Source organism: Ailuropoda melanoleuca, chromosome 10, assembly GCF_002007445.2.
Source record: "Ailuropoda melanoleuca isolate Jingjing chromosome 10, ASM200744v2, whole genome shotgun sequence".
Taxonomy (NCBI): domain Eukaryota; kingdom Metazoa; phylum Chordata; class Mammalia; order Carnivora; family Ursidae; genus Ailuropoda; species Ailuropoda melanoleuca.
Window position 1 is genome coordinate 20,651,862 of NC_048227.1, and position 19,950 is coordinate 20,671,811.

Consider the following 19,950-nt stretch of genomic DNA (forward strand, 5'->3'; position numbering starts at 1 on the left):
TGGCCTTGGCTGCTAATCTCCCCGTGCTCCCTGCAGCAGGGTGACCGGGGGGTGTGGGTATGGGTGTGATGGGAAGGGCGGGTCGAGGGAAGGAGCGGGACACCTGCTGAGGTTGTTCCCTGGCCTCTGCATACCCAAGTAGCCCAGCCTGGGGCGGAGTCTCCTCCGGGTCAGGCGGGGGCCTTGCTGTCCCCTGGAGGTGCCGAGGGACCGGCCATGGCCAGCGCAACCTTGGGGTGCGGCCTGTGGCCCCCGCTCCGCCTTGGACTCCTGCTCTTGCTCCAGCTCGCGGCACTGCTACTCCCTACACCAGGACCACAGGTGAGAAGTGGGGCGGCTGTGGGACCTCCAAGGTCAGGGCCCCGGGCAGGGGGGGGGGAGGGGGCGCAGCCACAGGGGGCCTCTTGCCATCTTCTGGATCCTGAAGGGTCCCAAGTCAGACCCTGACCGGGAAAAGCCTCCTAGCTTTGAGAGGTTGCCAGCTGCCCCCACGAACACCTAGCTAGAGAGATGTGCCAGCGTGGAAAGGCACCTAACAGCCGCCCCCTCCTGCAACATGGGGGTGCAGGTGGAGAGAGCAGCCTGAACTGGGAGGGGGCTGGCCTCCTAAAAGTCCTGGGATCCCCAGGGGGACATAGGATTGACTTAAATGTCCTCTGTCCAGAAATGTGCCCCCACAGCCAGTTTCACAAATTCATGAGGCTCACATCCTGTCTCCCTTACCCGCGCCTGTAGCCTGGGTTCAGAACCTCTGGGATTAATAAGTAGGAGGTGTGGGCATACGGTCCAGCCCTGCCAGCAGGTAAGAGTCCAGTTTTACAGAAATACAGGGAGAAGGCAAAGGTGCCCAGACTAGAATCCACTCCTTCAGCCTAGAGCCCCCAGAGCGGCTAATGGGATCATGGAGGGTTGGCTGTGCATGCCATTCCCCTGCCCCGCAGCCAGCTCTGGGTCCACCCACGGCTGCCAAGAAGGAATGCGAGCCCAGTGTGGCCAGAGCAGGTGTTTCCAGAAAAATGAGAAAAAGCAAAAATGAGATAAATTAGAGATCTTATTATTAAAAATGGAAATATTTCCAATTTTAAAATGGGTAGCTAATTAAAAACAAATGTGTAGACACGATGATGGTCAAGCCACCTCAACTGTGGGCAACCCGCCCGCAGATTCTTCTCAAACCACAAAACAGGCTGCGTGAAGAGAGGGGCTAGGAGGCAGTTTTCTGACTCGCCACCCAAACCATTGGCTCAGCTCCAAACCTGAGGGTCCTAGAGCAGGATGTGGCTTTTGCAGGGGTGTGGCCAGGCCACCCGGATGTTAGGGTTCCTGCTGGGCACTCAGCCTCACCCTGTTTGCTCAAGGAGGGGCTACAGCAAGTGAGTTAGCCCAGCAGGGGCCCCATGCAAGGGCAGCTCCAGCCCTCCCTCCCTTGGACGCCCTGAGCCTTGGTCCAGAGGACCCCTGGAGCCTGGCACCAAAAGCAGCTGGTCTGGTCTGGGGAGGCAGAAGGGGTCAGCCCAAGAGAGGCAGACAGCGTGGCAAATGAGTATGGGATCAGGCACTGAAATCAGAGACATGGTGGTTCAAGGACCCATTCTGCGTGGTTTTAGGCTAATTACCTACCCTGTGTGAGCCTTAAGTCTCTCTCCCTCATCTGTACAGCACTGGGGACAAGAGCACCCATCTCATAGGGAGGCTGTGAAGTCCTCTAATGAAGGCCCTCAGTCTTCCTTAGAAAACCAGAAAGAATTGAGGGGTGGGGAAGAGGAGGGTTTTTAGAGAGCCCCCCAGCTCCCACTGTCACCCCTGTCTAGGGTCAAGGAGATCAACGGGGGGAGCCAGCAGCTTTCCCAATCATGCTTCTTTCTTTTTCTGTCCCCTTCTGCGAGAAGGGGAGACACATCTAGCCCTGCATGGGGTGAGGACAAGGGATGGACCAGGGCTCCTCAGAGGAGGTGACTTTGTTTCCCACTTCAGGTCCAGACCCTCAGGCCAGAGAGCCTCCTGCTAGTGTCCACCCTGGATGGGAGTCTCCATGCACTGAGCAAGCAGACGGGGGACTTAAAGTGGACGCTGAAGGATGGTGAGCAAGGGGTGATCACTCGTCCTTCCTTGGACCTCTGACACAGAAGATAAGAGCCTGGGGTCTAGAATCCAACGAGCAGGTGTCTGCCGGCAGCTGCACCATGTCTCAGCTGTGTGGCCTTGGGAAAATCACTTCACCTCTCTGAGCCTCCAGGTCCTCAACCGTAAAATGGGGCCAAGGGTGATGACCCTACTTCACAGAGTTCTTGGGAAGATGAAATTACATGCATGACGCATGTTTGGCTCGGTGTCTTGCACACAGTGAGCACACAATGAATATGAGCTGTGCTTATCAGCAGGGAGTCTGGAGGGGGTTACTCACGCTCCGTGTCCCTGTACCCACAGATCCCATCATCCAAGGGCCAATGTATGTCACCGAGTAAGTGAACCTGTGGTCTTTGAAGGAGGGGGCGTCTGGGAGATGGGGAAGGCACAGTTGTCTGGAGGGAGTTGGGTGGGGTGGGGGTGGGTCGTGTTGGAAGGAAGGGAAGAGATTGGCTCTGGAGCTCTGGGTGGGCTCCTATTAACCGGGGATACAGAGGGAACCAGGGCCTTCATGAACCCAGAGGCCATGCACCTAACCCTCCCCCTGTTCTCCTCTGCCCCACAGGACAGCCTTTCTCTCAGATCCAGCTGATGGCAGCCTGTACATCTTGGGGACCCAGAAACAACAGGGATTAATGGTGTGTTTCCTACAGCTTTTGGGGTGGACAGGGCCCGGGCTTCTGTTAGCCGGAGCACAGAGGGCGCTGCATGGTCGGCATCTGCGTATCCTGCAGGGGGCTCGGAGCGCATTATGGGAAGGCTGTCCAGAGGCACCTGTTGAAAGGGGGTGGGGGGTGGTGTTTGGGGCCGTGTGCAGAGCAGACTGTCAGGCCCCTGAGGGCATCACAGGAGCTTCTTCAGGATGCCAGGGGCTTCAAGGGGGAAACCTACATCAGTTCGCTTTTGCCAAATAGTCACCCCAAAACTCAATGGCTTAAAAACACCAGCAGTTGATTTAACTCACCATTTTGTGGGATGACAGTTTAGGCTGGACTCACCTGGGTGGTCTTGACTGAGCTTCCTCCAGCATCTGCCGTCAGCTGCTGGTCTGCTGGATGGCTGTCTCTCTGAAAGTTGGCTGGTGGTTGGCGGGCTTCTGAGAGGGACAACCGGGCCAGGCGTCCCTCATCCTCATCAGGAGAGCCGGGGCTTGTCCATGTGGTAGCAACAAGGGAACCAGAAAGTGGACAAGGCCAGTGTGCAAACACTCGTCCAACTTTGCTTGTATCACCTTCGCTAATGACTCGCCAGCCAAAGCAAGTCCTGCAGCCAAGCGCAGAGTAAAGCAGTGGAGAAATAGATTCCACGTGGTTATGGACGTTGCTGACAGGTTGCCTTGCAAAAGGGCATGCACACGGGGGAGAGAAGGCATTTGGCTTCCACAGAGGCAGTCTGATGGGGGCTGTCGAACAGCACTCTACACTTGTCACAGGGAATGGGGTGGAATGTTTGTTAGAACTTTGTGCCATAGAGCCTGCTGTGTGACAACAGCTAAGTTACTGACCCTCTCTGGGAAATGAAAACGTTACTAATTGCACCTATTGAGCAGGTTGTATGTGTTTTTCTTCTCTTCGTCCTTCCTGGAAATGTTCCCTTTCAGAGGCTGCCCTTCACCATCCCTGAGCTGGTTCATGCCTCCCCGTGTCGCAGCTCTGATGGCGTCTTCTACACAGGTAAGCATTTCTCCGGCCTGTGGGTCCAGGTCCAGCAGGGACTGGGACCTCATCATGGTGGGACCAGCTGGGCACAGGACAACAGGCAGCACACCCTGTCCCAGGCCATCTTAAGGGCTGGCCCACTTTCCACCTCCACAGGCCGGAAGCAGGATGCCTGGTTTGTGGTGGACCCTGAGTCAGGAAAGAGGCAGATGACACTGACCACAGAGGGTCCCTCTACCCCCCGCCTCTACATCGGCCGAACGCGTGAGTCAGGCCCCAGTGGCTCCTGGCAATTGCTTTCCAAGTTGAATCCAGGCCAGTCAGTCAATCAGTCAGTCTGCAAACATTGCCCTGAGCACTAGGCAAGGAGCTGAGGAGACAGCAGTGACCCAGACAGACTGTGACACTCGCAGACTCTGGCCTCCAGGATGGGTGCATGATGACACCCCTGGGGTGGACGTGGGAGGAGTATCACACGGGCATTCCTGGTAACCCTGCTTCTGGTGATTTGCAGAGTACACGGTCACCATGCATGACCCCAGGGCCCCGGCTCTGCGTTGGAACACCACCTACCGCCGCTACTCGGCACCCCCCATGGACGGCTTGCCTGGGAAATGTGAGTGCCGCCTTTCCCTGGCTCCAGCCTTGGGAGTGTCCCCACTAAGTGTCCCCCCTCAACCCCCAGCCGGACCCTCCTTTATCCTGAGCTGTCTTTAACAGCCTCACCCCTCCATATTCCAAAGGAGCTGAGCCAGGTAACTCTGGATGGCTCCCCTTGTCCTGAGTGACCCCAGGCAAGCCTCGAACACTCTGATGGGTCCTCACAGGTCCTAACTGACCCCTAAAGTTGAACGACCCCTGAGAGATGACCCTAAGTGATCTCCCCAACAGATCACCCCCTTCATATTATGACCGTCCCACCCAACAGCCTGAGTGACCTTACAGGGGCCCCTAAGCCACCCCTCACACTCTGACTTCATCATTGTGCATGAGAGCCCATGCAAGTAACCCTGATACTTCCCAGCTGACACCCCCAGGACCCCTAACTCACCCCCTTCGCACTCTACATGACTCCCAAGTGACCCACATGCTTCCAGGCCACCCTGATTAACCTCTCCTGGGTGATATCAGTTAGACCATGGCTGACTACCCCACATCCTAAGTGGCCTCTCTCGGTGACCCAGATTGATTCACACATCTAGGTCACCTTTGGATGACCCTGACTGACCCCCACATCCTACACCACTCTCTGGTTGACCCTGACTGATCCCCTGACGGATCAAAGTGATCCAGTGCACTCTGACTGACCTTCCCATGTCCTCCTAACCCTCCAGAGGATCTCACCTGACCCCCACACACCTGACTGACTCCCTGATGGCCGACCCTCAGAGCAGCTTCCCCCACCCCACCAAAGAAGCTCTGAGATGCTTCAGGTCATAGCCCCTTGCCCACACCTCCCCGGCCGTCTTTCTTGGCAGACATGAGCCACCTGGCATCCTGCGGGATGGGCCTGCTGCTCACCGTGGACCCAGGAAGCGGGGCGGTGCTGTGGACACAGGACCTGGGCATGCCGGTGATGGGCATCTACACCTGGCACCAGGACAGCCTGCGCCAGCTACCCCATCTCACGCTGGCTCGGGACACCCTGCATTTCCTTGCCCTCCGCTGGGGCCACATCCGACTGCCTGTCTCAGGCCCCCAGGACATGGCTACCGACTTCTCTGCCTTGGACACTCAGCTTCTGTAGGTGCCCATCCCTGGGGACTGGGGAGGAGCCCTCTGGGTGGATGGGACGTTCAAGCATGACACACCAATACAGCTGAACCAGGGGTCAAAATACCTCAAACTGGTTTTTTATCAAACTTATTGGCAAATAACCAGTGCCCAGCACCTCCCGCCCCCCGCAGTGCCCCCAGGACCTTCCAGATAGCCCTGCTATTTGGCAACTCTAGGGTAAAATATGGCCTACAGGGGGCCTCTGGGTCTCCACTCCAGTGTATGGATGGTGCTTGCTCTGCGTGGCAGGTGCTGGGCCTTACTGACCGTTAAAGACTAACTCTTATCCTTCCTTACACTACTGAATGCCCTAGAGTCCCCATCTTAGGGGACAAATAGACAGACTGGGAAAATCAGAGATTACCCATTCATTCAATTCATTACACAAATATTAACTGAGCACTTACTGTGTATCAGTCACTCATTAGGCTCTGGAAGTACAATAATACAGCCAGTGTTCCTACAGAGATCTTAGAGTCTAGTGGGGGAGACAGGTGTGTAAGAGGGCAACTATAATAGGGTAGGATAGAGAACGATAAAAGAGAAGTACAGATTTGCCATGGGAATGTATAGGAAGGGTACCTAAATTGAGACTGGGGGCAGGAGGTAGTCATGGAAAGCTTCCTGGAGGAAAGGACATCTAAATTGAAACCTGAAGGATGAATAGGAAGCAGGATGAATAGGAAGAGAAAGAGCAAGCGAGCATGGCAGCCAGGGAATGGAAATTAAATAATGCTGGAGCATAGATCTGAGCAGGGAATAAGGTCTGAGGGTGTTAAGCAGGGATCTTTTTTTTTTTTTTTAAGATTTTATTTATTTATTTATTTGACAGAGATAGAGACAGCCAGTGAGAGAGGGAACAAGCAGGGGGAGTGGGAGAGGAAGAAGCAGGCTCATAGCGGAGGAGCCTGATGTGGGGCTCGATCCCATAACGCTGGGATCACGCCCTGAGCCGAAGGCAGACACTTAACCGCTGTGCCACCCAGGCGCCCCTAAGCAAGGATCTTGTAGGATCATTGAAATGGTTTGGACATTTTCTCCTAAGGCTAAGGAAAAGTCATTGGAGGCTTTTAAGCAAAGAAGTGATTTGATCATCTTTTCATTTAGAAAGACAACTCTGGCTGCAGTGTGGATACTATCAGAGTAGTATAGCAAGAAAGCCCACACATAGAATACTGCATTAGTCCACTCATGAGATGAAGACCCTTTGGACTAGGGTGGAAATGCTAGAAATGGAAATAAGCGGAAAGCCAGAGATATGAAGAGGGAGAAACAGTAAGGATTTGGTGATCAGGGAGTTTGGGGATTGTGGGCAAGGAATGAAGGTTTGTGAGCAAGTGCTCAGGTTTCTAGAAGCACAGGGGTGCTGTCATTTTCAGAGGTAGGGAACACTAGAGGTGGAAGGGGATGAGGAGGAGGTAAGGAATGAAGTGACAAGTTAAGATTTAGAAAACTGAGCTCTTGAAAGAGGTCTGGGCTAGATACAGATTTAGAAATCATGACTCTAGAGTTTGTATCTGTTAGCTTTTGCTGCCTAACAAAGCACTCCCAAAACTTAAGGCTTAAAAACAATGAACATTTGTTATTTTTCAAGATTCTGTGGGTCAGCTGGGTGGTTTTCTGATCTCGGCAATCTGGTGGCTTGGCTGAGCCTGGATAGTTTAGGATGACCTCTTTCAGCTCCATCATATTTGGTGGACTATTTGGCCTATGGGGTGTCAGATGGTCTCTCATGCCCCAGCAGGCTAGCCGAGCACTTCAAGCCTCTGCTTATGTCCCATTTGCTATTATTTCATTCTCCAAAGCAAGTCACATGGCTAAGCCCAGAGTCAATGTGGGAGGGGACAATACAAAGACACAGGTACAGTGGTAACTGAAACTACCCACCACCATCACTCATCCTTCTCCCCTTTTTCTTCTCCCTCACTAGGATGACACTGTATGTGGGGAAGGATGAAACTGGCTTCTATGTTTCTAAAGCACTGGTTCACACAGGGGTGGCCCTAGTGGTGAGAAAGGGTCTCTGAGGGGCTGGAAAGAGGGAGGGGATGGGGCAGGAGAGGAGCTCCCTCACTCATGACTATCTTTTGCCATAGCCTCGTGGACTGACCCTGGCCCCCATGGACGGCCCCACCACAGAAGAAGTGACTCTCCAAGTCTCAGGAGAGCGAGAGGGCTCACCTAGCACTGCTGTCAGATACCCCTCAGGCAGTGTAGCCCTTCCTAGCCAGTGGCTGCTCATTGGTGAGATTCTCCTGGCTCAAATTTGGAGTAGATGAAGGACCTATGAACCCAGCTTCTGAGCTTGCAGGCTGAGGTCACCTTCAGCCAGCTGACTTTTGTTCTGCCCCTTAGGACACCATGAGCCACCCCCAGTCCTGCACACCACCATGCTGAGGGTGCATCCCACCTCAAGGAGTGGGACTGCTGAGAACAGACTCTCAGAGAACACACAGGCCCCAGCCCTCTTCCTGGAGGTCAGTGCTAGAAGGGCAGAGGGCATGGGGTAGGGGAGACTTGGCAGGTTGGGAGGGCAGCTGTTAGACCTTTCCCTCAGGCTTCTAGGAATAACATCTGGGGGTGGGTCAATTGATATCACACAATTTCCTGGAAGAAAAACATACATACATGTTGTTATTGCCAGAAACATATTAGAAGTGTCAAAGGATATTGGTTATCTAAATTGTGAAATAGGGATCACAATTTTAATTCTTCTTCAGTATAAAAATTACGAAGTATTTATCAAGTTAGAAAATGTAAACAGAAAAACTATAAGAGCATGCTCTCCTGGGAGAGGGCTGGGCAAGAATCACTAGTGGTTCAAGCCATGACCTGCTCCCTCTCCCTCTCCCCCTACCCCCGCCAACCCTGCTTTCTCTCAAATAAATAAATAAATCTTAAAACAAAACGAAACAAAAAAACCCAGTCATGACCTGGAGCAGTAATTCTCAAATCTCGTTGCTCATCAGAGTCACCTGGGAGCCCACTCAGGCCCCACTGAACTAGACATGGATAGCTGAATATTTTGGTGATTTCCCAAGAGTATTTGTATTTTTTTTAGTGAAGCCGCACCCCCCCCCCCCCCNCCCCCCCCCCCCCCCCCAAGAGATGCTTGTCCTCAGCTAGGTTTGGAAAACCACACTCTCGGGACACCATGATGTTTCAGTACCAAGGAGAGTACCATGTTTCCCACCACGTGGACTAAACACTCACTGCCCCTTTAGCCAAGACCAGCAGCCCTGTACTAGGTGATGGAGAAGGGTTAGGGGTTCCATAGTAGAAGGGTTAGGGGTTCCACAGCGTGCTAAGAGTGAAAGTTCCTTTGTCCTCAGCTCCTGAGCCTGAGCCGTGAGAAACCTTGGAACCTGGAGCTGCACCCTGAAGACAAAGCCCCAGACTTGTATCCAGGGCTGGGTCCCCAAGACCTATTGGCAGCTAGTCTCACTGCTGTGCTCCTGGGAGGGTGGATTATCTTCCTAATGAGGCAGGTAAGCCTATTGCCCCTGACCTCAGGTCCATCTTAGGGTCTTCCTTGGGGGAACACTGCCCCTCCCCTTCAGGACCACTCAGCAGCTCTCTCCCTCACCCAGCTCTGATTCTGTCCCATGCCTCTCTCTAAGCAGTTCCCTGAGCCCCTGCTACTGTGTTCTGTACGTTCATGGTCCGGTGCCAGGCTGTCTCAGGCACCACTCCTGGGCCTCTCATGAAGCAGGAGCCGGCCAGGGCTGAGACCTCTTTGGCCCTGTATTTCAGCAACAGCAGCAGCTAGTGGAGAAGCAGCAGCAGGCCGTCCTGGCACCCGCAGATCCTCCTCACATCTCACAGAAAGCTCAGCCCCTGCCATCAGGGGCCACCCTCCAGGGCCAGAAGAGCTTTCTGAGCCCCTCAGAGCAAGCCCAGCCAGTCCAAGACCCAGAAGGTGAGCTTAAGTGGACAGGGAAGGGCAGAGTCAGGGACAGAGAAAAGAGGAGGCAGGTTTAGCTTCAAAGCTGGGTTATTAGAAGTCACTATAGCATGGTGCTCACGCCTGACTTAGCAAGAAAGGATTTACAACCTCCTGTGGTGGAAATGTCTGCCATCATTGTTTATCATCACTTTCAAGGACTCTTGGGTGCAGATAGAAGTGGGTATAGATCTAACTCCACTAGCTGTTCACTTTGACAGGTTACTTTGCTCCTCTGAGCTTTGATTTTCTCATCTATCAAACGGGAATAACAACACCCATCTCATTGTGTCGCTTCATTATGAAGGGTTACTGGCGTCATTATTATTAAATCAGTCTTAAGTGACGTTAATATTTGTGTTAGTTTAACATCATATTTGGTAACTGTACTAGTAAATTACCTAGGTCTCATTTTGTTCTTTTTTCCTTCTCTTTAGTACTTTTTATTTTTAAATATTTCTCTTTTGTCAATTAGACCCTATAAACTAGCCCTTTCAAGCTTCCCTGGTGTCTGTGGGAGGCCCCAGGGGGCCTTTCCCATGCTTTTATTGGTCAGTCCAGGCTACTTCTCCTCCTTCTTTGGCTCTGGGCCAGACTGGCCTTCAGTCCTTCCCATGCTGGTGCTGGCACCTCTGCTCAAAGCACTGCTTCGTGCTGCTGTCCCCTACACTTCAGTGCTGTTCCCGGCATTCACCCCGTGTTCACCCTGCCTCTGCTGAGACAGAGCAGCTCCCCTTCCTGAGGACTGGCTCTTCTAGAGGTATCCACTGCACCTGAGAAGGTGCCTCAGCCCTGAGGTGTTGCAGTGCTTGTCACTTTAGTGGCTCTGGGTGGGTCCATGTAATACCCACTGCACCCTGAAATGCTCATTTCCTTGGGTCTTCAGACTTGAGCTGGATCTTTCCCCAGATAGGCCAGACTCCCTCTTTTCCCAGGATGGCTCTTGTCAAAGGACGCTGTTGTTCTTCTTGCCATTGTCCTTCATTCATCCCTCACCACCAGAGTCTGTCAGACCCCAGCAACTCTGTCCCTGCCTTCTGAGCTGCCAGAAATGGGCCCACTCCCACCTGTGCTTCCAGACAGGCCCTGAGCCCAGCCACTCCTGAATGGCCAGGGTATACAAATCTAGGTTATTGCCTGCATCTTGAGAGATGAGAGCAAAGTTTTACTAAAATAATCCAGAGCAATGCCGAGGGACAGCTTCGTACTTTTCTCACTGATCCTGATGCTGATTCTCCCTTGCTTTTCCTAGAGCTAACTGCAGGGACTAAAGCGGGCCCCTCTTCCTGAGTAGAGTGTTCTCACGGCCACTGCACTACACAACTCTTGGGGCGCCATGTACGTTTAGCTGTATGAATGGTGTCCCTTGGAACTGAGCAGGGCACAGCCTGGCCAGACATGCCTGGGTCATTGTGAGGGGTGTCTCACAAGCTAAAGGGAAGAGCAGTAACTGTCCAAGTCTACAGACCTCTGCCTGCCTGAGCCAACCCAACTCCATCCTTCTTAATAGGAAACCAAGGCATTCTGGGGGCTCCCTGCTCCCCTAGAACTAACTCTGGGACAGGTTTGTGTCCAAATGCCCATTGCTGCCCCCTCCCATGGGGGGGGCAGTCTTTCCTGGGACTGCACTCACCCTCACCATGCTGCCAAGCCCACCTTTCTACTTGAAGTCAGTTCCTCAATGAAAAGGGTTTATTATAACTGGTGGAGATGGGGAGAGTGGCACAGGAAGTAAAGAAAGAAGTCTGGGCAGAAAATGCTGGAAGAGGGAGAATGATAAGGAAGATAATCTAGAAGCCCGCACCTCCACTCTCCTTCCACACATTCACTTAATCCATATAACTCTGTGTGGGATCATCAACATGAGTCCCACTTTATAGATGAGAAAACCGAGGGCAAAGGGGTTAAGTCACTTGCCAAAGACACACAAAGAGGATGCGGCAGCCCCAGACTGGGCATGGAGGGTGGGAGTCCAGAGAAAGGTGGAGGCGGTGGGAGGGTCTAGACTGAGCAGAGGCTCCCTGAGACTGCGCCCCCTCCTCTCCCCTCAGCTGAGCAGCTTACCGTGGTGGGCAAGATTTCCTTCAACCCCAAGGATGTGCTGGGCCGTGGGGCAAGCGGGACGTTTGTTTTCCGGTGAGTAGGTAGCCAGAAGCTGGGCTGGAGATGTGGCTCTCATGGCATTTGGGCTACTGTCCTTTGGGGGGCCATTCTTTCAAAGGCTCCCCAAGGTGGGTGAGGAGGGAGCCTCTTCTTTCTTCTTCCCTCTCTGAACCCCCCAGGGGCCAGTTGGAGGGGCGGGCAGTGGCTGTCAAGCGGCTGCTCCGAGAATGCTTCGGCTTGGTCCGGAGGGAGGTCCAGCTGCTACAGGAGTCGGACAGACACCCCAATGTGCTCCGCTACTTTTGTACGGAACGAGGGCCCCAGTTCCACTACATTGCTCTGGAGCTCTGCCAGGCCTCCTTGCAGGAGGTGAGCCAGAGCTCGGAGGGGCGGTGGGGTGGTGGCGGGGGTCCCAGCTTGCACAGTGATGCTCTGTCCTCCACCTTTTCAGTACGTGGAAAACCCAGAGCTGGAGCGCTGGGGTCTGGAGCCCACGATGGTGCTGCAGCAGCTGATGTCTGGCCTGGCACACCTGCATTCCCTACATATAGGTAGGCCCCGCCCCTGCCCCGCCCTCTGCCTGCCACCCCCGCCCTGCCCTCCACCCTGGCCCAGCCTTCCCCACCTCCGCGCTGAGTTCTGCTGAGTTCTGCTCTGCTCTGCTCTGGTCCCAGTGCACCGGGACCTGAAGCCGGCCAACGTCCTCATCGCGGGGCCTGACGGCCCTGACAGCCGTGGCAGGGTGGTGCTCTCAGACTTCGGCCTCTGCAAGAAGCTGCCTGCTGGTCGCTACAGCTTCAGCCTCCGCTCGGGCATCCCCGGCACGGAAGGCTGGATGGCGCCCGAGCTCCTACAACTCCTGCCCTCTGACAGTCCCGTGAGTCCTTCCCACAGCCCCAGGCTGCACAATTCCCTCCCTGGCCCCGTGCCTCTCCTGCTGTGGCCAAGCCTGTTTCTTCACCTGTAAAGTGGCATAGTTCATCCCTTCTTACCTAGAGCAGTGGCTCTCAACCAGAGACTATTTCACTGCGCAGGGGACATTGGGCCCTGTCTAGAGACATTCTTGGTTGTCACACCTGGCAGGGGAATTGGGGTGCGGCTAAACATCCTACAACGCACAGGACAGCCCCCCGTGACAGTAATCTGGCCCCAAATGTCAATAGTACCAGGGTTACAAAATCCTGAGCTAGAAAAGGGTTTTCAATCTGCACTGTGCTGCAGAATACCTGGCTAACTTAAGAACAAAGTCAGATGTCCAGGCCCCACATCTGGTGATTCTGACTAGACTAGCCCAGAGCAGGGCCCCAGGTGATTCTAATATGTAGCCAGGGAGAACCACTGGTGTCGAGGGTTTGGGGAGCACCAGAGGAGTGAATATAGTTGAAGCCCAGGGTGTCTGAACCCCAGAGACACTGGAGTCTGAGACCCCAAGATTATGGATTTTCCAGTTGTCAGTGTGTGGGTGGAAGATGAAGTCATGTGCACAGATTGGGAGCACAGGAAAGGTCAGTTGCTAGGCAAAACCAAGCCAAAGCAAGAGAAAGCAGGAAGTGGCCACCCAGAGGCCCAAGGACTAAAGGAACTGACATTATGAGCTTGTACAGATTTTAATTAGTGGCCAATATTTTAACTTTCGGGAAATTCCACATAGCAACCTTGATTTCTGGATCCTCTTGGAAAAGCAAAGCTCTGACACCCGGGAGATACCCTGGAGATCATACAGGTCTCACACCTGCTTCAGTCCCTCGCGCCTGGCTAGTCTCGCTTTCTTGTTACCTGCTAGGCCTGGAGGAATGCAGCTTGCACACGTGCACTACCAGCCCAGGAGGGCCAAGATTTTGGATGAAAACCATGGGCCCCTTTCAGTGGTGCAGAGGGGATGGGGTCTCAGGTCGAGGGAATGGCTCTCAGGAAGCATCCTTGAGTTCTAGTCTGAACCAAAGCCCTGGCTACCGTATCAGCCGCAGGAGAACTGAACTGGGCAGGCTTCCCGGAAGCAGGGACTGTCTCCTTATGCTGGTCTCTCTGGCCCCCAGACAAGCGCAGTGGACATCTTCTCTGCAGGCTGTGTGTTCTACTACGTGCTTTCTGGCGGCAGCCACCCGTTTGGAGACAGTCTTTATCGCCAGGCAAACATCCTTGCAGGGACTCCCAGCCTGACTCACCTGGAGGAAGAGGCCCATGGTAAGTGGGGACAGGGCCTGGCAGAGAAGGGAGGAAGCAGGGCAGGGGGCTGGGCAGGCCTGAAGCTATCCCTCCCATTTGCCCCTACAGACAAGGTGGTTGCCAGGAACCTGGTGGAGGCCATGCTGAGCCCCCTGCCACAGGCCCGCCCTTCAGCGCCCCAGGTGCTAGCCCACCCCTTCTTCTGGAGCACAGCCAAGCAGCTCCAATTCTTCCAGGTCAGAGGGAAATCTTGGGGATGGCCCCAGATAAGTCCCAAGTTTGGGTGCTAAATGATAAGGGGAAGCTAGAATAGCTGGGGAAAGAGACTGTCTGCCTGTTCCAGAAAGCCCAGCTCCTTCTCTGAACCAATCTCGGGCCTACACGCCTAGACATTGCCATGCTGGCACTCCACAGTCTGCTCACTACCGGACTTCCAGCCCCAGCCTCCATCCCTACCCCTCTCACCCCCGTGTGACACACGACCCATGCCATTCAACCCTAGTTGTCACTCAGGCTACACTGGCGCCCAGAAAGCCCATCCCACTTGTGCACCTTGAGCTAGGGACTTGGTGCCTCTGAGCCTCAGTTTGGTCATCTGTAAAATGGGGACAACAGTACTTACCTCATAGGTTGAAGGCCTGGCAGGTAACATGGAGACATGGCACCAAGAAGCTGTACTCGAGGGGCAACAATCTTTATCTTAAACCAAGAAGCTTTTGCCGTTTTGCTCCCCCAAGCCACAGAGGCACTCCTGGGCCTTGTGGCCTCTGAAACTGGTCATGAGGCTCAAGAGCTCTGTGGGGTCCTAGGATGTCAGCGACTGGCTGGAGAAGGAGTCTGAGCAAGGACCTCTGGTGACAGCGCTGGAGGCAGGGGGCTCCGCGGTGGTCCGGGGCGACTGGCAGAAGCACATCTCTGTGCCGCTGCAGACAGGTATAGGCCAGCCTCGGGGTGGGTCTGCCAGATGGAGGGAAATCCAGCAGGGGCAGCCTTGCCAAGGAGTTTCCTGCCCACAGATCTGAGACGGTTCCGGACGTATAAGGGGACTTCAGTGCGAGACCTGCTCCGTGCTATGAGGAACAAGGTGTGCTTTAGGGTTTGAGCAGGGCCTGAATCACGGGGCAGCCTGGTCACGGCTAAGCAGGGGCTCTCTCTCTACCTCCCTCCAGAAGCACCACTACAGGGAGCTCCCGACGGAGGTCCGGCAGGCACTCGGCCACGTCCCCGACAGCTTCATCCAGTACTTCACAGCCCGCTTCCCACGGCTGCTGCTGCACACGTACAGTGCCATGAGGAGCTGTGCCTCCGAGAGCCTCTTCCTGCCTTACTACCCACCGGCCTTGAGGGCCAGGGAGCCATGCCCAGCCGGGAGCTGAGGCCAACAACAGGGGGTAGGGCCTGTGGCTGAGGCCAGCCTCGGTGGCAGGAAAGACTGGCAGAGTCTTGGCAGCCTGGGGCTTCTGGAGCAAAGATGTGCCCAGAGCCCAGAAGTCAGGCACCCTCAGGGACTACAGAAGAAACAGAAGATTCACATGTGTTTAATGTATATAAAGGCAAGGAAAGGACAGTCCAGGATTCAAGAGCGGCATTCTGTACAATGTATATGGTGGGGCTGAGGGGGAAGAGGAAGGGCTGTAAAACCCACACCCGAACATGTACAAAAATAACTTACACGGTGACCCCCACCAGCAAGGATGATGGAGCTCTCCCCAGCCCCCAGGGCTGGGGGGCACATTCTAGAAAACAGCACAAGGGGAGCTAACCAGTGCAGGCCAAGATGCTGTAAGGATGAGAAGGGGCGCCAGTCCGGAGGGGAGGAAGGCCTACGAGGAGGCCTTGAGACGGTTGGAGGCCGAGCGGGAGCTCAGCAGCTTGTCCACCATGGTGCGGGCGTAGCGGAGCCGGCTGGCCAGCTCCTTGGAGCAGCCGTACTCCTCCAGCAGGCTCAGGCGGTACGTGCGGAAGTCCCGCCTCTCATCGATATAGGTCACGGCTGCCATCAATGGGCAGAGGATGAGTTTGGTATGGTCCTAGGAGGGAAGTGGGGGAAAGAGAGACGGACAGAGTTACCAGTGGCCTGAAGGTCCCAGCTGCTACTGCATGCCGGGGAGTAGAGGAGAGACATTCCAGCTGATGGGGGTTCTTGCCCCCGCTCATGTGCTTCCTGCTGCCTGATGCCAAGGACAGGTGTCATGCCTCCCACTCCCCACCCTACTCTGGGGACCTGTGGGTACCCCACCCCGACTCTCCCCCCGCCCAGGTTCACCTGGAAAAAGTTGATCTGTACACAGCCATTGCTGAGGTGCAGGATGATGGCGCTGCGGGTGCGAAACCAGGTGCGCAGGTAGGGTAGCCGGGCGAGCTCATCGCCTTCCCGAGGTGTGATATTGGCCCCCGCCTTCAGCAAGTGTTCACTCATGTAGTTCCGGAAATACTTCAGGAGGGTGATCTGGTTGGAAAGGGAGGGAGGGAGGCCAGAGCTAGAGCCTAATACCTGGCACATGCCTCCCTCCTGGCAACACGAGGCTGCGGCCACCAGCCAGAGCTCACCTTCTTCATCAGGGAGTTAGGATGGGAGCTCACAGTGAGGTAGGACTCTGTGCCATCGCGCTCTATGTACTGCAGGCTGTCGCCGTCATTGTAGAGGATCAGGCGTGTTGAGTCGTTGAAGAGCACCCCCACGCTGTTGTCGCACAGCTGGTACCCTGGGAGGTGGAGGGAGACCTCAGGAAGGGGGAGAAGGGAGCAGGAGGGGCACTGGGAGCTGGAAGTGGGAGGCCTGGGATGGAGACAGGAGACTCTGGACAGCAGAGGACCAAGGAGCCAAAAAAGGCAAGAGCCTGGAACAGCTCAAAGAGTCACTTGGCCATACCCGAGCCACCCACCCATTCTGAAAGCAACCTACCGAGGCCGTACTTGTCCGAATAGTCCACCCACTTGCTAACCCAGAAGATGGGGATGCAGGCAGGATCCTCAGCCTCCTCTGTGACAGAAACAGATAGACAGTTGGTCAGCACCAGTGTCTTCCCCTCCAGTCCACTCAGGTGGCCCATGCCAGTGAGGATTGTTGGGCACCCCACCCAGGCTCCGTCAAGAGGCCTGGGGCCCCAGCGAAGAGCCAAGCAGAGCTTGTGTCACCGCCAAGCCCTGGAAAGCAGCAGGACAGACAAGTTCCAGTTCCATACATTCATTCATTCAGTCCATCCACTGACCCACCCTGTGCCACGCACTGCCACAGGTGCGGTGAGCAATGGCATAAAATCCAGCCTTCACAAACTTACATTCTCGTTATACGGACAGAGGCTGATCAACATAAATATGGACAAAATAAATGTTACTTCTATCATGGTGAGAGTCAGTGGCCATGGGATTATCTAATCTTTTGGTTCTGAGTGATTAAAAAATTGTCAGAATATACACAATCCCAAAAACACCAAAATGTTACGTTCAGGGGCACCTGGGAGGCTCAGTCCATTAAGTGTCTGACTTCGGCTCAGGTCATGATCTCAGGTTCATGGTATCAAGCCCAGTGTAGGGCTCAGTGGGGAGCCTGCTTCTCCCTCTCACTCTGCCCCTCCCCCCATTCATGCTCTCTCGCTCTCTCTCTCTCAAATAAAATCTTTAAAAAAAATGTTGTGTTCAGTGCATGCAATAATCCCTTATTTAAATACAGGGGGATGAGAAGTGCTAGGAGTGGGGGGCCAGGGAAATGCTCATGGAGGGGACACTGGGGCAGACATCTGAAAGAGGCGAGCATGAGCTCTGCACGTATCTGGAGGAAGTACATTCCAGAAGGGAACAGTATGAGCAAGAGCCCCGAGGCTCTTGAAGACTAAGCAGGAATCCACCGAACAGCAGAAAGAGCATGTGCAGATGTGTAAGGTAGCACATGGAGGTGCTGGAAGATGGAACACTTGTGGAGGCAGAATAATCAGAAAAAGACAGGCGGGGCCGTGAATGCCAGGCTAACCCATTTGGATCTTAATCTTAATTTGGAAACCTGGGAACTAATGGTATTATAGAGACCTGGGCCTGGACAAGCCCCAGACACTGTGCAGCGGAGACTTCCCGGACCTCTCCCAGGTGCGCGGGCAACCCCATCCCCAGGCCCCTCCCGTGCCCACCTTGCCTCACCAGCCCCCGCTCTGAGGGCTTGGACGCATTGACGCTGTGTAGCTGCTGCAGCATGTCGCCCAGGTGGCAGTCAACCGCCTCACTGGTCTCCCGGACCACTGGCTCCTCTTTTTCCCGGGGCCGCTCGGGCATGGGGTTCTCTGTGCCTAGGATGAAGACGACACACAGTCATTAGATGAGCACAAAGGCAGGAGGCTGGGAGGGGCATGGGACCCTCTGCCATAGCTGGTACTCTCCCCAGAGAAAAATTATTTTAGCTGCCATTGCTTTGGGTAAATTGAGTCAGTGCTGAGTTATAGAGCAGCAGCTGCCATGCTCATGTGACAGGAGCATGGTATTCATACCTCTAGGGCCAAGCCAAGCCCTTGAGGAAGGTTTCATGGCCACACACACCAAAGAGCTTCAGACGCTCCGGCCTCTGCCCCAATGCTGGGCCCTGCAGGACACCACCAGGCACTCCGGGAGACGGTGTGAAGGTACCACCAGCCCAGAGGTGCCCAGCCAAGAATTAAAACCCAGGAAAATGGGAGGGCTCAGTAAATTCACACAGCTGATCAACAAAATGGATTAAGCAGGCATTTGATGAAAACATGAGGTTTTTTCTTTCCATCCCCAAGTTTTATATAGATGTCCAAAGAGTCTGAAAAGATACACTTTGAGATCTTCTCATTGGTTATATTTGGGTGAGAAAAGCCCGGATGATTTTTATTGCCTTTATGCTCTAAAGTTTCTTTCCTCACCAACACGTGCTAGTTGTCTTATATGCAATTTGTCTTATAATATTTTCAAGATCAGCGTTTTTAAGTAAAAAAAAAAACTATGCTGTGGTAAGAACTGAAATGTGAAATAATATTTGGGACTTGCTTTAAAAACTCTAGCAAAAAAGGTGCCTGGGTGGCTCAGTTGGTTAAGTGTTTGTCTTCAGCTCAGGTCGTGATCTCAGGTTTCTGGGATTGAGTCCCATGTTGGGCTCTCTGCTCAGCGGAGAATCTGTTTCTCCCTCTCCCTCTGCCCCTCCCCTGTTCTCTCTCTCTCAAATAAATAAAATATATAAAATCTTAAAAAAAAAAAAAAGAAAAAACTAAATAAAAAATATTATTATTTAAAAAAAAAAGAAAAAAGAAAAAGAAAAAACAAAACTAGCAAGGGGGCACCTGCGTGGCTCAGTTGGTTAGGAAACCAACTCTTGATTTTGGCACAGGTCAGGACGCTGGGTAGTGAGATCAAGCCCCAAGTGGGGCTGCCGAATCTGAGGGGCATCTGCTTGGGTTGTTCTTTCTCTCTGGCCACCCCCCTCACTTCCAGGATGTCTCTCTCTAAAATAAATAAGTAAATCTTAAAAACAAGAAGCCCAAAAAAAACAATTCTAGCAGGGCACCTAGGTGGCTCAATCGGTGAAATGTCTGACACTTGATTTTGGCTCAGGTCATGAGATCAAGTTCCATGTCAGGCTCTGCGTCGGGCGTGGAGCCTGCTTAGGATTCTCTCCCTCTGCCTACCGCCTCCCAACCCTGTGTGTGCTTTCTCTCTCTAAAAAAATTAAATAAATAAATAAAAATAAAAACTCTAGCCAAAAAAGGGGAGAAGGTAGAAACAGATAAAACAAGGTATAGGCAGGCAAATGTTGCTAACTACTGAAAATGGATGATGAATACATGGGGATTCCTCATACAGTTAGTTCTCTCTACTTTTGCAGACATTTGAAAATTTCCAGCATAAGAATTAAAAAAAAAAAAAAAGCTTTATGTTCAAAAATTAAAAAAGAGGGGCGCCTGGGTGGCACAGCGGTTAAGCGTCTGCCTTTGGCTCAGGGCATGATCCCGGCATTATGGGTTCGAGCCCCACATCAGGCTCCTCTGCTATGAGCCTGCTTCTTCCTCTCCCACTCCCCCTGCTTGTATTCCCTCTCTCTCTAGCTGTCTCTCTGTCAAATAAATAAATAAAATCTTTAAAAAAAAAAATTAAAAAGAAATATAATCTTTAAAATAGCACTATTTTACACATTATAGGCCAAAGAATAAATCCATGAGTACATGTTGATAT

At 53.5% G+C, this 19,950-nt stretch overlaps 2 protein-coding genes across 2 annotated transcripts in view; one reads left to right on the forward strand and one right to left on the reverse strand.

The window, feature by feature from the left end:
* On the forward strand, nucleotides 1-15,471 carry ERN2 (endoplasmic reticulum to nucleus signaling 2). Its single transcript, XM_011233991.3, is given in 23 exon segments — nucleotides 1-321; nucleotides 1,975-2,080; nucleotides 2,428-2,461; nucleotides 2,693-2,765; nucleotides 3,728-3,800; nucleotides 3,942-4,049; nucleotides 4,300-4,401; nucleotides 5,264-5,528; nucleotides 7,492-7,570; nucleotides 7,658-7,805; nucleotides 7,917-8,038; nucleotides 8,894-9,049; nucleotides 9,315-9,480; nucleotides 11,556-11,640; nucleotides 11,787-11,976; nucleotides 12,059-12,158; nucleotides 12,282-12,484; nucleotides 13,644-13,791; nucleotides 13,882-14,009; nucleotides 14,583-14,706; nucleotides 14,790-14,857; nucleotides 14,943-15,164; nucleotides 15,463-15,471. Coding segments are annotated over 23 exon segments (2,814 nt in total). The 5' UTR covers nucleotides 1-216.
* PLK1 (polo like kinase 1) overlaps nucleotides 15,283-19,950 on the reverse strand; it is a 21,069-nt gene continuing 16,401 nt past the window's right edge. Inside the window, exons 6-10 of the mRNA XM_019807304.2 lie at nucleotides 17,898-18,053; nucleotides 16,679-16,756; nucleotides 16,324-16,478; nucleotides 16,040-16,222; nucleotides 15,283-15,803 (exon numbers count right to left, since the gene is read on the reverse strand). Of these exons, the coding sequence (XP_019662863.2) occupies nucleotides 15,597-15,803; nucleotides 16,040-16,222; nucleotides 16,324-16,478; nucleotides 16,679-16,756; nucleotides 17,898-18,053 (779 nt within the window). The 3' untranslated portion in view covers nucleotides 15,283-15,596. The remainder of the gene's footprint in view (nucleotides 15,804-16,039; nucleotides 16,223-16,323; nucleotides 16,479-16,678; nucleotides 16,757-17,897; nucleotides 18,054-19,950) is intronic.